Genomic DNA, 16,464 nt, shown 5'->3' on the forward strand with positions numbered 1-16,464 from the left:
TTGCTTCGCTTCTTGCTATATCTGAGCTTTACAGCATGGCTTTCTTTATCAGTGAAATTCGTCTCCCACCTGTAATATCGTTGACACTATATGACTATTGAGCTTTAGTGCCGTGCCAGTCAAGTGGGTGGTTTTACTGCGTTCAGGGGAAGTTCCTATTGAACCGTGAGCTACCTGAATACCGTACACAGATTGAAAGACTTGTTTGGAAATGTCCTCTTCATCAATGATACATACTTGAATTCCGTGGTCGTTTATGTCTTAGGTGCCGAGTGCCTAAGTTCGCATTACATTATTGCTCTGCTATACCGCCATTAACCTCACCGCCGCCTCCCCGGCACAGCACAGCCCCGGCCCATCTCCTACCATTCACCATATCTACCTCATGGTGTCCATATACCTAATTAGCATTTCTACCTCACAAATCAAGCATACAGGCGGCCACTTGGCTAAGTGGTTTGGATCAAATATGCTTGGTGTGTGGATCGACTGGGTTCAACATTCCGCCAACTGGTAGGGACCCACTACCTCGAATAAAAATCCAACCCTTCTTCAACTGGGTTTGGGTTCTTCATAACGAGATTAATCCCCTGGGGGGGTTTATCTCTAGAAGTTTTACTATTCTTTTCTGCTATTTTTGGTGGAGAAGAGTGGTGTGTTGTTTCTATTGTTTTTGTATTTATTTTGCCCCCTTTTGGATAAGCGAGCGATAGAGTTGCACGAAGGAGTTGGCTTAATTGAGGTCCATTCGGTTGCTAAATACCACAAAGAAAATCTTCTGCGCCGTTATACTTGCAGAGGAGGGATAGAAGAGTCACAAGGCACCCTCGAAATGCATCTGGTATCTATGTACAACGTGGTCATACAGTCTCTATCTCGCAAACACTTGATCGAGTATCTTAAACGCACCAGACCTACACACTTCCTTCTCTTAGAAAGATGTGCATCTGTAGGTAGTCACCACACTAGAATATATTACCAACTCTTCCTGCTTATTGAGGAGGACTTCTCCTTCGAATTGGCTTTCCAGACGGAGCCACCAAACATTCGGTGTTGCGCCATAAAACCACAGATGGAAGGATGTTAAAATATGATTCAAGAATTAATATCATTGTGGATGGGTCTATAAGCAAAATAATGTGAAATCATGATAAAAGAACATTGCAGGCTCATCTTAGTTGCTCAAGATCTCTCACACACGGCCAAACGATATACGAAATATGAGACCGAAACCTTGCACATCTCTCTAGCCTTTCTCGAAGACATCTACTTCTTCTACCGTCTAAAAAACCTCGCCCCCTTACTAGAAACTATCACTATACAATCTAAATAGATATGGTACTCCCAGGCTTCTTATGTTCTGGCCTGATTGTATTCGTCCTCAAAAGTGATGGGGGCAATGAGCTTTGAAACCGTTCGATCCAAAGCCATGCTAGCGACATTGTCAATGCAAAAGCCTCTATAGCATTGGCATGCGGTTTGATATATACACCCAATCAATAGATATACTCTTGTCTGTTTACTGTGACTTTGAGCACAATAAGCTTGAAGATTTCGTCAAACGATATCAAAACAGGGGTTAAGCTTGGGGGGCTTTTGCTGTTGACAATTGCAAGCGTCGCAATGAGAATCGAGTGTGATGGACCTCAGCCCGAGACTTTACTTTCCGCTCCCTAGCAATTCATTCCTCTTGCAACTTGGAATCATCTTTTTACAAAATAGCAGTTTTTCTGTAGTTGTTGCATTAGACAGAGGCGTAAGAAGATACTTCGGGGAAGTTCGGAAGAAGCGAAACACAGGCTATCAATGTCTTAGGAATGATGGATAGAGGTTCTTTGGATGGCAGAGATCTTTCACGCCCGAAATATTATTCACATAGTAGCAAAAGGTTGCGATGATACAAAGATAGAAGAACAGAAGTTCTCATTAGCTTTGCTACGTGCACGTGACTTTGAATTGCCCAATCACAGCAACGCAGATACCGGTTGCTTAAGCATTGAAATGTATTGACGACGACCATTTTAAAACTTTGAAAGCTCACGATCAACGTCGCACCCCACTCTCCCTCCTCCTTTTCTTTGCAGTTTCTCTTGTTGTCTCAAGATTGACAAGATGCTATCTTCCACAAGAAGATCAGCCGCGCTGGCGCTGCGAGGTAAGTCCAGCTCTTCATACATACATGAAGCTGCCCCCCTCTCTTGCCACCAATTGCTAATCCTCATCTCCGCACAGCCAGGCCAGCTTCATCCATGATTTCCTACCGATCAATTGCTGCCATCTCATCCTCTGCTTCGAAGCCTGCGGTCGCAGTTTCACCACACAATGTGCACGGCAATCCGGGTACGCCACCGCCGATGAGCGTTACGGGCAAGGAGAGGCGCGAGGTGCCATTGCCAAGTCAGGAAGGGAAGAAGGGTGTTATGCAATACGCATTGTACGTGTTTCCTTCCCATACTACAGATTTGATTTTATTCAGAGCTTTTTGAAGCTTCAATGTGGGGAAGCGGCGATCCTTTTAAAATACTATCTAACACTCTTCTCAGAACAACCCTCGATCAAATCGCCAATTGGGCCCGTCAAGGCTCCCTCTGGCCCATGACCTTCGGCCTCGCCTGCTGCGCCGTCGAAATGATGCATCTCTCCACGCCCCGCTACGATCAAGATCGCCTCGGTATAATCTTCCGCGCTTCGCCACGTCAATCTGATGTTATGATCGTAGCCGGCACATTGACAAACAAGATGGCACCGGCCCTGAGACAGGTGTATGATCAGATGCCCGAGCCGAGATGGGTTGTGAGCATGGGTAGTTGTGCGAACGGCGGTGGCTACTATCATTATAGCTATAGTGTAACGAGAGGGTGCGATCGTATTGTGCCCGTGGATGTGTATGTGCCGGGTTGCCCGCCTACTTCGGAGGCGCTGATGTATGGCATCTTCCAACTGCAGAAGAAGATGAGGCATACAAAGGTATGTATTCTTCCATCCTGCGGCTTTTTGCCACAGGCGCATTATTGTGCCGTCTGAACGGAGCGCGGATCTTCTGCTTAGGATGAAGATGAATGAAGCTAACTATTTTTACAGATTACGAGAATGTGGTACAGAAAGTAGACGGATCAATGGAAGATCCTTGGGTAGATGGGAAGAATGGGGCTCTCTTTTTGTACAAAGTTAAAGACTGCATATAGTTGGGATGCACAGGCGTTCGTTGCTGCAGAATACAATACATTTCAACCTATACTTACCTTGTCATCTTTTCATGACAAGGCCTATTGATGTTGTACTTTTTACAACTCTACCTAGATTTGGGTTTTCCTGTGTCCAAAGGCGCTAAAGCTGAGCATGGAGGCCTTTCAAATCATAAAACGAAGCAATGGAAGCGCCAATACACTCTAATTTGCGATTTATCTAGGAGAATGTCATCACATATGGTTACTTTCAAATTCTTGGTATCTTCACTCTCAGTTGTTGCGAGTTGATTACCCGTTCTGGTCTGGCTGAGTGGCTGCTGGGGTGCGCTTTCATTAAAAGCAAATGGGCAGAGAAGAAGCAAGTGCTTACTTGAAGCTATGAGTTGATCGTTGGGTAAAAAGAGTATTGCAGCAATAAATGACAGGAAAAGGGAGAAAGAAAAGGAAACTAAATAGGCCAAGTATATATTTCATCAGATTCATATCAAAGTGGAGATTGAGCAAATAGCAAGCAGACAATCAACATATTCAGCTTCAATATCTAAGAGCGATTGTGTAAATAAATTTGTGCTTATCAGGCCTCCCTCAAAGCAAGAGTTGCTGTCAAGGTACTTTGGGGGGCGGTTGAAACTCTATGTAGTATCCGCTATTTCCCTGACTCATACGTCTACTTTGAAATTTCCAGCAGATGATAACTGATCAATTTGCGAATCCAGGGGTCGGACACGGCGTTTGAATATGAAGCAGTGAGTGATTAGGTGAAGCCACGCACGTCTATGTGCCTGCCCGCAACTTACCTTCTCTAGAATAATCCACCCACGCCTTTCTGAAACTTTATATCACATATCCCAGGCCTTTTATTCGTATCTATCTACTTGGTATACGGCCACCAGGCTTCATTCAAGCAACCCCCAGAGTAATTACACATCCAGGCTCCCACAATTCGTACACAACTAACCCAGTACCCTAATCCAACCTAACACTTCTTCCAAGTCACGGCACATTCACTGTCCGCAAGTAATTGTGTACGTATAGATACTTCTCATACTTATGATTTCAATAGATGTGGAAATTATTATTTACCATATCTTTATCCCCTTACTTATCCTTCCCCAAGATGCACATACCGCAACCAGCAGCGCTTTAAATAGCCCAAGTGCTCCTTTGCCTCTCCTGCCTCGCTCAGCCTTAGCTTAGCTTCTGTCTGCTACGACCTACCTTTAGTACTTAGCCTTAACTTTCTACAGTCTTGCCAGAGCACTTATTTAGTCTAGGCTTAGCTAAAGGTGTTGAATACGCGGACTTGGGCTATTTAATGTGCTGGGAATTGGTCTTTAGTGAACCATGGTTGGAAAGGGAGGCTAGACTTAGTATCCCAACCACAACGTCAAGGTAGGGCAATGATGTATGAATCATATGCACAAAAGGAAATTTGCATTCACCGTAGTGAATATATCTCTGTGCCTCCTCCCTTCTCAGTGAAAATAAGTAAGTATCAATCTGCTGCTGTGCACCGGAGTAAGCTATCGGCGGGGACAAATACGGCATTCTTGAGTGATACTTGAAACTCATTCGTACTACAAAGAGGATTTGGGAGTAGAGAGAAGCTTTTCAGAAAAAAAGAGCAAGGAACAAACTGGCACAAGAAAAGGGATTTGCAACGAAAGTGTTCAACTCGCCGTCCTGACGCAACATGTCCGAACCACATCGGGAGCATCTCCCTCTAGGCACCACCGCGTGAGTCACTCAATCTCTTACTCCCCACTTCAACGTCCACTAACAAGGTATATTTCCAGGCCCCCAAATAAGCCTTGTATCCCTCGAGACGCAAACGAAGCAGTAGAGGTACAATGCACATCACCATGCGCGCCACCTTCCTAGCCATCCCCACAGAACTCCACACAAACATCCTAGCACACCTGGATCCCGTCTCTCAAATGTGCCTCGGGCTCACCTCCAGCTACTTCCATCGCATCTTCCACTTCATACACGGTTCCGGGGAGCAATACAACATCCGAAGGAACCCCTTTGACTTGCGCATGCAGGTTAGTGTCTGTGGTACGCATTTTTTGAATTACAAGTATGAGGACTGGTTCTTGCGGGACAGTAAGGATATTACATGGGACCGCAGTCTGGGGGAATTGTTAGCGGATGAGAAGACGTTATGGGGGGGTTTGTCGTGCTGTGAGCGGTGCTGGCGGTATAAACCTGAGGGTGCTTATGCAGAATGTGCGTTCGAGGAAGACATGTTTCGTAAACACAGAAGATATATTGGGGATCTTGAAGCAGCGGGTGTGGACTGGTATGAGAGGGGGTATCGGAAGTGTAGGGGTTGTAGGGTTAAAGTCTTGACGGTGGTTATGGAGGGAAAGAAGGAGTTTTTTGAGGAGCCCGAGTGGGTGTGTAGGAGGCAGAGCTTGGGGTTGGTGAGAGAGAACAGAGGTGAGGATCAGAGGGAGAGGGAGCTGGAGAATGCGAGGACGGATGAGGAGCTCCATGCTGCACGGTTCAACTATGAGAGCTGGGAGAGCATTTTTCAAAGGTTGTGTATTTGATGGCAAGGAGGCGCTGGCCACGAATCGCACGCAGGTCTACTAGATATGCAAATTTGTTTTCTCGGGACATAGTAAGAACTTTCTTAGATTCGGAAAGAGAGACAAAATGGAAACGCCCGACCAGATAATTGGATCGCAAGTCGTAGGCTGCACTTAGAACTTGGAAGAGATCCCGTCTACATTTACTATGTATCTTCAAAACCAGCTTTTGGCCCCACTCTGACTTTCATGATATCGATTGGTATTAAGTCATGAATAAATGGCTCCCAACAAGACTGGCCCGCCTCGGGATATACCGGCTACCACACCCGTAACTTCTTAATGACGACCGGAAGAAGATTCGTAATGTTCCCAGGAAACACGCCAGATAATTCAACGCCCTAAATGTCATGCATATCCATCAATGATAGAAATGCCTTCAACTTTCCCAAAACCACGCTAACTTCCTTGCCCACGCTAATTGACTCGTTCTGATGCGACTCGGAAAAGTAAGATTTTATCATCACGACTTTCAAACTGCATTATCGTCCTGATGCATGGAAGTAGTTCTCAACGGATGGCGACCACAACGATGAGGCTTACTGGGCTTTCCACGAAAGCATGATGGCTTGGCCCCTGTGTCGGCCGGCAATCCAAAGTTCTGCTTCATGCTGCAGTACTCGAGCTCTTTTGGCATCCATGATTTGATATGCTGGTGAAGTTCGCACCTGTAGATGCCGCACTGTTTGCACTCTCGCTTCCCTACTACTTCCCAGGCAGCTTCAAAGGAGTTTGGGCCAACTCGGCGTTGGTTGAGAGGCATCTTGGTGCCGTGAATAGCTCTGAAAATTCCGTAGGCTCTCGTTGAAGAAAGACCGAGACAACAAGCATCTATCTTTTCAAGGTAGCCGAAAATCTCGAGTTGTAGCTCTGTTGGGAGATTGGGGAGAGATGCACTGTCTTTGTATTGCGGAAGTAGAGCGAGACGGTTCAGGAGTTCTGGGGTTTGTTTGAAGACCCATCCTTCTTCTTCTGGGGAAGGACTGATTTCTGTGTCGGTACTTGCGAGGGTGTCGTCATCACAATCGCTCGAGTGAGATGAATAGCTGTCTGACTCGAATGTAACATGTGCCGTGACAACTGTAGGTCTCCGATTTGAGGCTGGTGACACAAATAGGCTGTTTGGTTCCGGCTCCATAACTGAGGCAAGTGCTGACCGAGACTGTGTGTCCAGATACGAGATGATCTCGTGCTGAAGCTCTTCCCTCAAGTTGAATCTGTAGGCTAAAATCAGTTCCGGTTGTTCCATGGGAGAGCTGTAGGGAAATGCTTACAAACCGGCCATTTTTTTGACTTTAGGTGGATATTTTTGTTGTTGTGGGGATGATCCTGTCAATAGTAGAATCGGTGTTGTTAAGAGCAGAGGGAGGTGTATATCGCCGTATATGTTTCGCAATCAGACCAATTTGACAGGAGACATGCAGGTATCGTGTTTTTTAGCGCCCGCACTTAGGACCCAACCCAACTTCCAAGTGAGGAATGCTTAAACAAGCGGTCAGCATCTTGCCGAGGTACTTCCACGAGACAAAGCTGGCTGGAACTTTCCACCAAGATCGACTTGAGCAGGTTCATCAAAATAAGTCAGGAATGTCACTCGATGTAACTTTGGGTAAGTGACATACTGCACACGTGAAGGAACATCGCGCTCAAAATGAGGCTCTAGAACGCCAACAGGGATTACCTACTATACAATTAAAGAAAATTGTTTGCTGTCTCTTGTGAATTAACAACCTTGTGGCTTATAATTGTATAGACGATCGACTTTCTTCTCACTCGATGTGAGATGCTCAGGTTGATTGAGGTTTGGTATCCAATTCTCCTGACTAGTCCTAGCTAGCCCCTGGCCACTCGAGACGGAAATTGTATATATTACGGCTCGGGGAAACGCCCCCGTGAAAAGCAATTTGATCTATAGTGACGATCCTTGTGATGATAGTTGTGAATTCGGAGGTGATTGTTGATTGATGTTCGCAACAAAGTCAATTGTAAAGCAATAAAGCAGAACCTGAAACGCATACTTCGCGGTGAAACTAATGCTGCGCATAAATTCATAGCACTAACACTGATTAGACTGATCGCTGATGTACAAAGACAACTAATCAAGGCTTTCTACTTGATGTATCGACTGGAAAACACACCCTGCACCCTCGTCCCATGCAAAATGCAACCACCAATGCTCATGATTCATCGAACGTCTGCCTCGAGCTTATATCGCGATCCAAATCACACTAATAACAACATCCAAACCTTTGCTCTCCCCTCCCTCATATTTAAAGCTCCACATGCCATCTGTCTTCTCGTTCCAGTATGCCCCCGCCGCACTATGCATTCCTCTCCTGCCGACGTGGGGTTTGCCATCGGTTCCGGTAGCCTCAGTCTTCATATCGCTCGTTGAGATCCTCGCATCGCTCTCTTCTGTCTTCACCGATGGCTCTGGGATTGCTTTCGATTTGTTCAGGGTCGAGGTTGGGACGAGGTGTTGGATGATGGTGCTGTTGACTGCATACTTGAACGATGGGGTCCCGCCGGTAGGAGATGATTCGGATATCAAGGAGCGGAGGATAGAATTCTTTGATGGGGTTGCGTGTTAGATGGACTGTTAAGTTGATGGAGAGAAGCGGGGCAAACAAACAATTATTGTGGTATTCCAGGCCTCGGTCTTGTTGTGCTCGTAGTATTCGGTGGCCCCTAGAGCATTTTGGCAAGCCTGCAAAATTCTCAGTAGAGTTCTGTAAAGCTGGGAGTGATGTGTAGGGAGCTTACATCGTTTGCTATTTGCTTCAGCCTCGTGAAGGAGATGGGCTATCCTTCATCAGCTTGATTCAGTAAACGCGGGCATGGTAGTTGACTACTTACTGGAGAGGCAGATGACGAGGCCATGATTCTATAAATTCGAAGTCGGTCAAAACCAGAAGCAGTTGAAGAGGGGTGTGTAAAAGAGAGTTTGTACGATTGGAGTTGGGCAAAATCAAAACACGCCTCACCCCTGCTTCAAGTCTGGACTTCAGATTCTGGGGAAGACCCGATCTGGGAATAGCGTGGCTGCCTCGTTCGTGCCTGAAGTCAGATGTATGAAGTAATGAAGGAGGGGGGTTGAGAAGCATAGAAACGCCACAAAACTAATTCGGGGACTGATTGCAGGTTGCAACTAGATACTTAATAAGTAAATATTACTATTGCTAGAGAATATGATAAAAACACATCAGTTGGAGGTTTTACAGAAAAACTTCCAATATATGATGTTACCTAGCCAGTCAGCTAGCGAGAAGCCAGCACGTTTTATCGCGAGGCGTCGTGGGGGCTTGACTTGGTTTTCTTGAAAAGGTGAGCTTTGCAGAGTTTAAATCTAACAAATCGTGCAACGAAATTTCCCCTCATCTTTCCTCAGACATCGCACAAGACCCAAACCTCCAATCTTCGTCACTGATTACCTATCCCCGCCCAAATCTCTCTCATCGCCTTCAATCCTTGCCAATTCAGGACATTCAGACACAGCCAATCGATCACTCGTTCAGTGCCAGCCTCGGGTCCCGCCTCTCGTTTGTTTGACAATGTCGAGCCAGCCCTTGCTTCAAGCCACGCCTGGTACGTCTCTGGAATTCATCAATTGTCCCACCCGGCAGTCGAATTGTTCAGTTCATGCTAACATAGAATTTTTCAACAAGGCAAGCGAATCGCCCTCCCAACCCGAGTCGAGCCCAAGGTCTTCTTCGCAAACGAACGGACCTTCCTATCATGGCTGAGCTTAGGCGTAGTCATCGCAGCTCTTGCCATTGGCATGTTGAACTTCGGTGACAAGCCAGCCTTCATCTCGGCTTTTCTCTTCACGCTCGCAGCGGTACTCACAATGATATATGCGCTGGTGACATTCCACTGGAGGGCGAGGTCGATTAGACAGAGGGGTCAGGCTGGATTCGATGATAAACTTGGTCCTACGCTCTTGACTCTTGTTATTCTGATTGCTATGATTGTCAATTTTGTCCTGAGGTTTTCATATGATCACAAGGATGATGTGAAGCATTGACAGGAGCTCGGGATGCCCGGGCTGGAGGTGTACTATATATGTGGCAAGGAATATAGCTGCATAGCTGGAGTAGGGACATTGAGCCCGTACGGTGCACAGTCAATTGCCGGCTCGGTTGTTTATTGCATAGCAGATGGCGGAGGGTTGAGAAGCAACCCGCGGCGTTTTGGGGCATTTTCTGTAATCTTGGCGTTTATCACATCTATGAATCTGTGAGGTTTAAAACAACTGTAGCTTACAGTGTGCAGACTCGACGGTTGGTGTGGTGTGATATACTTTTATTTTCTTCACAGATCTGATTTATAAACCCTCCAGCTCCTGACGCTGCCATTCAGACGTATTTTGGTCATGAGAGTATCCCTACCTCTTGGTCCTCTGCAGACCAGATGATACTCAGCTTTTCCATCCCTTGAAACATGATAGTTGAAAGCCACTCCATCACTTCTTCGACCGATCCGCCAGATCAGTCTCTAATCCATTCGTTTGCTCTCTATAAACCCATTAGTCCTCATGCAAAACAGTAGTCTAGTCGCAGGGCAAACTCACCCATACTTCTTCCCAAGCCTGTCAATTCTAACCCTCGAAAGATACGTAGTCATGCCCGGCACAGCTCTAACCTTAGGCTTCCCCTCAATAGCCCTCTCAAAGGGTGTTTTCATAGTCTCAAAACTCTCCTCCTCTTCTTCCTCATCTTCAACATCTATATTATCTACTTCTCCAATCTTCACACCACCTTCATCTTCCCCATGCTCCCCCTCTGACTTTTCCTCCAAAACCCCCTCAACAACATTATACTGAAACCACTTCCCGCCCCCCGCCGCAATCTCCCTCTTAGCAATCTCTACGATGCTAATAAGCTTCGACGCAACTTTCGCCTTGGAGTGCAGCATCACTACGGCTGCTTTCTCCGGGGTATCCAGGTACTTGAGAATCGCCGTGACTTTTTTCTCCATCTGAGTCGAGGAAATAATAGACATGCGCAAGACGTCATGAGTACTTGCTAGATCGCCTAATGATTCTGTGTCTGCTGAAGAAGTTGCTGGAGTGGAAGTCGATGCCGGTGGATCGATGGACATCTCTGTGGGCTCTGATCCCGTGATTGGGGGGTCGCTTGGTCCGGCTTGAGCAGAGGTGTCTTGCTTCTTGTTGTTCTTCTTGTTGTGTTTGGATTTCTTGACTTCTTGCTTCTCCTTGCTATGCTCTTTGATCGTCTCGCGGGAATAATTGGAGGCTTGTTTTCTGGCTGCTTTTTTGGTTCGTGCCATGGTTGTGGATGGGAGCTAGAAGCTGTTGTAAAGGGACCGGGGTGGGGTGGAAGTATATCTGGAGCAGAGGTGCTTGATTGAAGGTTAATCTACCATTGTGGATGTGTAATGTTAAAGCAAAGTGGTTTGCATCCAGAGGAGGAGGAGAAAGGGAAGGACCCCATTCACATAAGCGAGTTTTCAACGACGATGCTGTACAAGTAGATCATCTCAAAAATCGAAGTGTTGTTTGGGAATTGCGAGCACGCCTAATTATCTGCATTCAATACCACTTGAATGCTTTTTGTTTTGTGAGAGATACATATCAAGACGTAACTTACAGTACTGTACCATTGCTTAGGCAACTTCGCCTTTATATCCCAATTGGGTGGGAGGAGAGCCGTGTCTCACAACACAATGCGATAACTCACTGTCTTCGCACCGTTTTTTCTTTGTTCTGGTTTCTGTGGGCTTCCTCGTATTTATGGTATTTCAAGCATTTATTCCTTAGCAGCCATTCCATTCCATTCTGCTTCAGCTCAGACGAGGCTGCAACGTAGAGTAAGGTTCTATATCCCATTGGACACAACTCTCAGATCATTATTTTCCCTGTCAACACAAGCGGTATGATAGGCAGAGGTTTCAGAGGTTGCCCGGGGTGTTCCCGTCACACATTCCCCTCATTTTTCATGCGCGTGGGGTATCTGTGGCGTGGCAGCGTCTCGTCTGGTGTTTTGGTTTCAAGTCTTGGCCTGAGAAACAGACATTTACTCTTCTAACATGACCACTCAGAGCCCTTTCGGCAATATGCACAAATGCAAGTACTTCGTAAGTGCATGTATACGGGAATAATGCCTCACGCTTCTCGCTCCAAGCCAGCCTTCTTAGTGCTCACTGCTCACACGTCAAGCCCGAGCCAAGATGGGGCCGGGGATAGTCTTAGATGGCAGCCAGGACGGGAGGCTCTTCTTTTGCACAGCACATGCGGAAAGTGAAGTGATTGAAAGGTTTTATAAGTTATTTTAGTCTGCATGGCTTTGTGTAAAGTTTATTGGCGAGTAGTTCTCCGTATTTGCTTTGATAGTACTGAAGCCTAAGCAAGGCAAGTTGTTCGTGATAAGCCGACTATCTGATGATATCCAGCCGTCCAACCTATTGGAGGCCTTCCCGAGAACTTCCTCTGCAGAAGGGAAGGTTTATGCGTCAGTCAGTCAGCACTTTAAAGCACGATGCGAGTCAAGCCGTTTTTGAGAGGAGGGATCAGAGGAACGACCTGAGAAAGAGGTCCAGGTTGTGTCAATAGTCGGACTATACTGGAGGTCTATGTACTACTGTACTGTAGCATTACATTATATCACACCTTGAAAAAGTGTCACTCTCGTGTGAGAGAGCAAAAGCAAATCAACGGTGGTGGAGTATGCATACAGTAGGTATGCACCGCAGGACAAGGAACAGGCAGCGACTGGACGCCAAGTAATACAAAGGCCAGGCCTGGTACCCATGTTTTTTCTCCGTGCCTCCAATCATATGCGGCCAACAGCATGTCGCCCTGTACTGTACGGCTCCATAATCCATTCCTCTAAATTTATAATCCTAGTCGGTCCGCCAACCCACGCACCCACCCACACGGCCCTTACGTAGCGGAGCTAGACGCGCGAGCCTTTCCCAGCTTCCGTTTCCATTTGGGGGGCGATCGCATCGCATCTTCTTGCGCTCGCTCTCTCTCTCGCTCGCTCTCCTGCTTCTTTATTATTTCACGACTTCAAACTGCACCAACTCTGTATCAACGACTATTTCTCCCTTTTAATAACCTCTTACTTCGTCCCACGACCTTTCTTCTCTTGTAATACCGCACCCCTTTCACGTATTTCTTGTTCCTTCTTTCCTGCCTTGTCATCCCGATATTTCGCGACTCGCGCTATTTCAACCGCTTTCTTCGTTTACCCGGCCTTGACCTCTCCTCATCAGCCCATCAACAAACATTCTTACATCTTCGCCGCGACGGCAACGTTCGATTCGATTCTTCCCCACTCCCTTCGACGGTCGCATTTTTCGCGATTCCGCCCTGTTCTCGATACGACTTTTAATTAACACTCTTTCTGTATAAATTTTGGGTTGCGCAATCTGATTGTTTTGCGACGGGGTTAAAAAAGGGGACCCATTATTTCGTCATCACAGTGAATTCCGCAACGAACAACAACACCTTCACTCCTTAAGACATATAACAGCCTTCCCGATCTAAGGCTTAGAATTTCCGCGCATATTCGTCAACGGCACGCGAAACCGCCAGGCCGCAACTACTTCGTATAGGCTTCGACAATACTGTATGCGAATGTTCCGACTTCCTTCTTGGATCTCCGAATCCAGGGGTGACAAAGTGGTAAATGGAGTAACAGATTTCAATATGGCGCCTGCCACTGGACCTGTGGGGGATGGATTCACTGGAGGAGGGCTATTGAAAAGGAAAAGAGGCAGTAGTGAGGATGCGCCGGAAGCGATAGGCGCTTTAATACACGATGCGAAGCGGAGAAAACCAGATGCACTGGAATCACTTCAGCTTCAAAATTCTGGAGAAAGGCATGTCACAGAAGAGCAAGCGCACGCTGTTGTTCAAGGCCGGGTTAGGGATATTATCGAATCCCAGTTTGGCCTCGAGATCATGCTGAAGCATGAAGAACTTCGTTTGATCAACCAAGAACTTGCCAAGTGTCAGGTCGCATTAGAACAGCTTCGTCGCTGTCACCTAATTCCTTATCCAACATCTCAAGGAACAGCAGAATCAGTATTGAATGTTGCGAATGGAACAGGGGCTACTCTCAAGAAAAGTGGCAATGTGCCCCAATGGGCGCCTGCTTATGGAGTCACCGATGGCCCATACACGAGACATTACTCCAAGTGGTTGATTCCAGATCCCAGTTTCGACGGAATACCAGTTGAGACGAACAGGGGATTTGAAGGATCACGTGCAAGCAGACCTCTTCTAGAAGGGCGTGCCACCAGGCATTCTTATGCCGTGGAAAATAGCACACCTGTAGGCAAATCTAGGGCTCAAAGGGGCTCCATAGGTGGAAGTCAAAAGCTTCAAGCTTTGTCGAGTGGCTATCCTATACAGAAGGGAAAGGCAGGCCCTTCTATCCTCAAACGGCAATCAGATGGCCAAATGATCAAGCTTGTTTGCATCGACTGTAAGCGGGAGGATTTCTCTAGCACTCAAGGATTTATCAACCACTGCCGCATTGCTCATCATCGAGAGTTCAAGAGCCATGAGGAAGCAGCCGTTGCAAGTGGCCAGCCTATTGAGGTTGACGAATCAGGTGGTATTGTTGGCGAGGAAAAGACACCGACCTCTACCAGTATTGGCTTGGTGCATCCTCTTATCAGGAGTGCCCCATCGAACAACAGTGCCTACGTTGACCTCTTATCTCGTATCGAGTCATCTATGGCATTGTTCAAACAAGGCAAACTTCCTGGTGTCACTGCAATACCAACCAGCGCCAATGCGACACCGTCGAAAAAGACAAGTGTGAAACCCATTCCACCTCAAAACAAGTCATTTGTCCCGTCAACGGAGACACCGCATCTCTCTGATCTACTAAGCAAACATGCATTCCGTGGAAACCTTCCTGAGATGGTTGCCGATGCAAAGAAGATTGTGGACTTTGAAGAGTTCTCTCCACTTGGTGACGAGTCTGATGGTGGAGACATCCCCGTTAAGAGCAACGTTCTTCATCCTGCTCCTGGTATGCGCATGCCTGCCCGAGCTGGAATGTCACCTGCCCCAACTGGTCGTCCAGAGAGCAGCAAAGGTATCGACAGTAGATTCAACGGGATACCACCTTTATTATCCCATGCTACCCCAGTCATGAATACATCTACTATCAATACGCCATCTTCCGAAGATCATCATCACCATGACAGCGAATTTGATGTGGAAATGACAAGTCCTTCTATCAGTGACCTTAGTCCCAACACTATAGCCAGCAACAACGCACCACCACCCAGTCTCGTTAGTGACGATGAAGACGATGTCGATGCTGAAAGTGTGATCTCGGTGGACGAGCATCAAGGCGACGATAGTGACGTTGCTGAGATCGACATCGAAGACGATGGATTAGAGAAGGTTCCAAGGATAAAAAACGGTGGTGGCCTGAGGAAAGAGGGAAAGCATGTTACATTTGTTGGCCCCGTGAAGGAGACTGGGAAGGAGAGGCGCAATAAGTGATTTTTTATACAGGTGGAAGCATTTCCCATCCGAACACCAGCGAAGCATACTTATGATTTATCCTGCCTTGCGCTGATTTAACTTACGACAAAGACTTTATTCTTGGCCTAGAATTACATTGGCAGCATTCTGTGTCATAGAAGCAGAATTACACATTCAAACTGTACTCCATTTCCCTCATCAACTTGAATAAAGTCATCGTGAACTCTTAACGATAGCGCTAACCCAGCCTTTATACTTGATTATTTCACTTAGCACTCTCACCCCTAAACCCAGCATCTTCTTCCTCATCAAGCATACCCTTTTGCCTCTTTAATTCCCGCTTAAGATCCAAATTCTCAGACTCCAGCTGCTCAATCCTCAGCTCCAACCCGTCCATCTGCTCCTCAGCACCAACGCTAAACTCCTCGATAATCTTGAAGAAACGCCAAAGACGCAACACCACAACCAGGGAAGCCACTTCCTCTAAAACTCCGTGGAGTAGCACATCAACAATAAAACCGGCTATAATAACCGTTGCGTCGAAGCAGTGGAACCTTGAGTTAAAATACCTAACCGTTTCACTATTAGCCCAATTCCATTCCTCTCACTATTTCAACACACCCCAAACCCAAGTCCAATACCATACATAAACCCGGACAGAAATCAAATGCAAAAGCAGACGCAAGGAAAGAGAGAGAGATAGCAAAGAAAAGTAAAAACAAACCTCAACCCAAAAGCCCAAATACTCGCCCCCAATTCCGCCAAAAACAAGCAACTAAACACCAACCCCGCAATCCCCAATCCCTCCCTCACCTCGTCCCACACCGCGTTCGTGGCCCCCTCGTCGCACTGATACAGGTTTATGATTATGTCAGCGAAGATGCCCAGGAGGTCACAGGTGACAAGCGCGAGTACGGTGTAGTGCTGGGCGCGGGAGGCGAGGAAGGTTTTTAGGGTGTTGCGGGAGGTTGTGTAGACGGTTTTGAAACGGCTTAGGCGCGAATGGGGTTGTGAAGTGCAGGTGGTGGAGCTGGAGGTGTTTGTGGGAGAGGGAAGGAAGTCATGGGTTTGGTCTTGATCTTGGTCTTGGTCTTGGGCATGGTTAGAGAGGAGGGGTTGGGTGGAGGAGGAGCTGGCTTCGTAGGGGACCGGGCATTGCGGATTTGTTAGGGGGATAGGATGGGGAATGGGGATAGTCAAAAAGCTGGGA

The 16,464-nt window shown here is 46.9% G+C and overlaps 7 protein-coding genes across 7 annotated transcripts; 3 read left to right on the forward strand and 4 right to left on the reverse strand.

Moving 5' to 3' along the window:
* Positions 1 to 2,112: 2,112 nt before the first annotated feature.
* On the forward strand, positions 2,113 to 3,108 carry LHYA1_G006711 (NADH-ubiquinone oxidoreductase 19.3 kDa subunit, mitochondrial; the record flags this gene model as incomplete). Its single annotated transcript, XM_031151646.1, has 4 exons — positions 2,113 to 2,155; positions 2,233 to 2,434; positions 2,544 to 2,967; positions 3,082 to 3,108. The coding sequence occupies 4 exons, from the start codon at positions 2,113 to 2,115 to the stop codon at positions 3,106 to 3,108; spliced, it is 696 nt and encodes a 231-aa protein (XP_031002526.1).
* Positions 3,109 to 6,254: 3,146 nt separating this feature from the next.
* On the reverse strand, positions 6,255 to 7,067 carry LHYA1_G006712 (uncharacterized protein; the record flags this gene model as incomplete). Its single annotated transcript, XM_031151647.1, has 2 exons — positions 6,255 to 6,999; positions 7,057 to 7,067. The coding sequence occupies 2 exons, from the start codon at positions 7,065 to 7,067 to the stop codon at positions 6,255 to 6,257; spliced, it is 756 nt and encodes a 251-aa protein (XP_031002523.1).
* A 921-nt stretch (positions 7,068 to 7,988) lies between these two features.
* Positions 7,989 to 8,662, reverse strand: LHYA1_G006713 (uncharacterized protein; the record flags this gene model as incomplete). The annotated part of the gene is made up of 4 exons (XM_031151648.1): positions 7,989 to 8,351; positions 8,415 to 8,489; positions 8,546 to 8,584; positions 8,639 to 8,662. The coding sequence occupies 4 exons, from the start codon at positions 8,660 to 8,662 to the stop codon at positions 7,989 to 7,991; spliced, it is 501 nt and encodes a 166-aa protein (XP_031002524.1).
* Positions 8,663 to 9,333: 671 nt separating this feature from the next.
* On the forward strand, positions 9,334 to 9,806 carry nrf1 (Vacuolar transporter chaperone; the record flags this gene model as incomplete). The annotated part of the gene is made up of 2 exons (XM_031151649.1): positions 9,334 to 9,367; positions 9,448 to 9,806. The coding sequence occupies 2 exons, from the start codon at positions 9,334 to 9,336 to the stop codon at positions 9,804 to 9,806; spliced, it is 393 nt and encodes a 130-aa protein (XP_031002529.1).
* A 438-nt stretch (positions 9,807 to 10,244) lies between these two features.
* Positions 10,245 to 11,071, reverse strand: LHYA1_G006715 (uncharacterized protein; the record flags this gene model as incomplete). The annotated part of the gene is made up of 2 exons (XM_031151650.1): positions 10,245 to 10,296; positions 10,353 to 11,071. 2 exons carry the CDS (start codon positions 11,069 to 11,071, stop codon positions 10,245 to 10,247), a joined length of 771 nt encoding a protein of 256 aa, XP_031002530.1.
* A 2,383-nt stretch (positions 11,072 to 13,454) lies between these two features.
* On the forward strand, positions 13,455 to 15,272 carry LHYA1_G006716 (uncharacterized protein; the record flags this gene model as incomplete). The annotated part of the gene is made up of 1 exon (XM_031151651.1): positions 13,455 to 15,272. The coding sequence occupies one exon, from the start codon at positions 13,455 to 13,457 to the stop codon at positions 15,270 to 15,272; it is 1,818 nt and encodes a 605-aa protein (XP_031002527.1).
* A 247-nt stretch (positions 15,273 to 15,519) lies between these two features.
* On the reverse strand, positions 15,520 to 16,343 carry hvcn1 (Voltage-gated hydrogen channel; the record flags this gene model as incomplete). The annotated part of the gene is made up of 2 exons (XM_031151652.1): positions 15,520 to 15,823; positions 15,979 to 16,343. Coding segments are annotated over 2 exons (669 nt in total), but the record flags the coding sequence as incomplete, so codon positions are not given.
* Between the last annotated feature and the right edge of the window lie 121 nt (positions 16,344 to 16,464).

The sequence above is a fragment of the Lachnellula hyalina genome, assembly GCF_007821495.1.
Source record: "Lachnellula hyalina strain CBS 185.66 chromosome Unknown contig00164, whole genome shotgun sequence".
NCBI classification, from domain to species: Eukaryota; Fungi; Ascomycota; class Leotiomycetes; order Helotiales; family Lachnaceae; genus Lachnellula; species Lachnellula hyalina.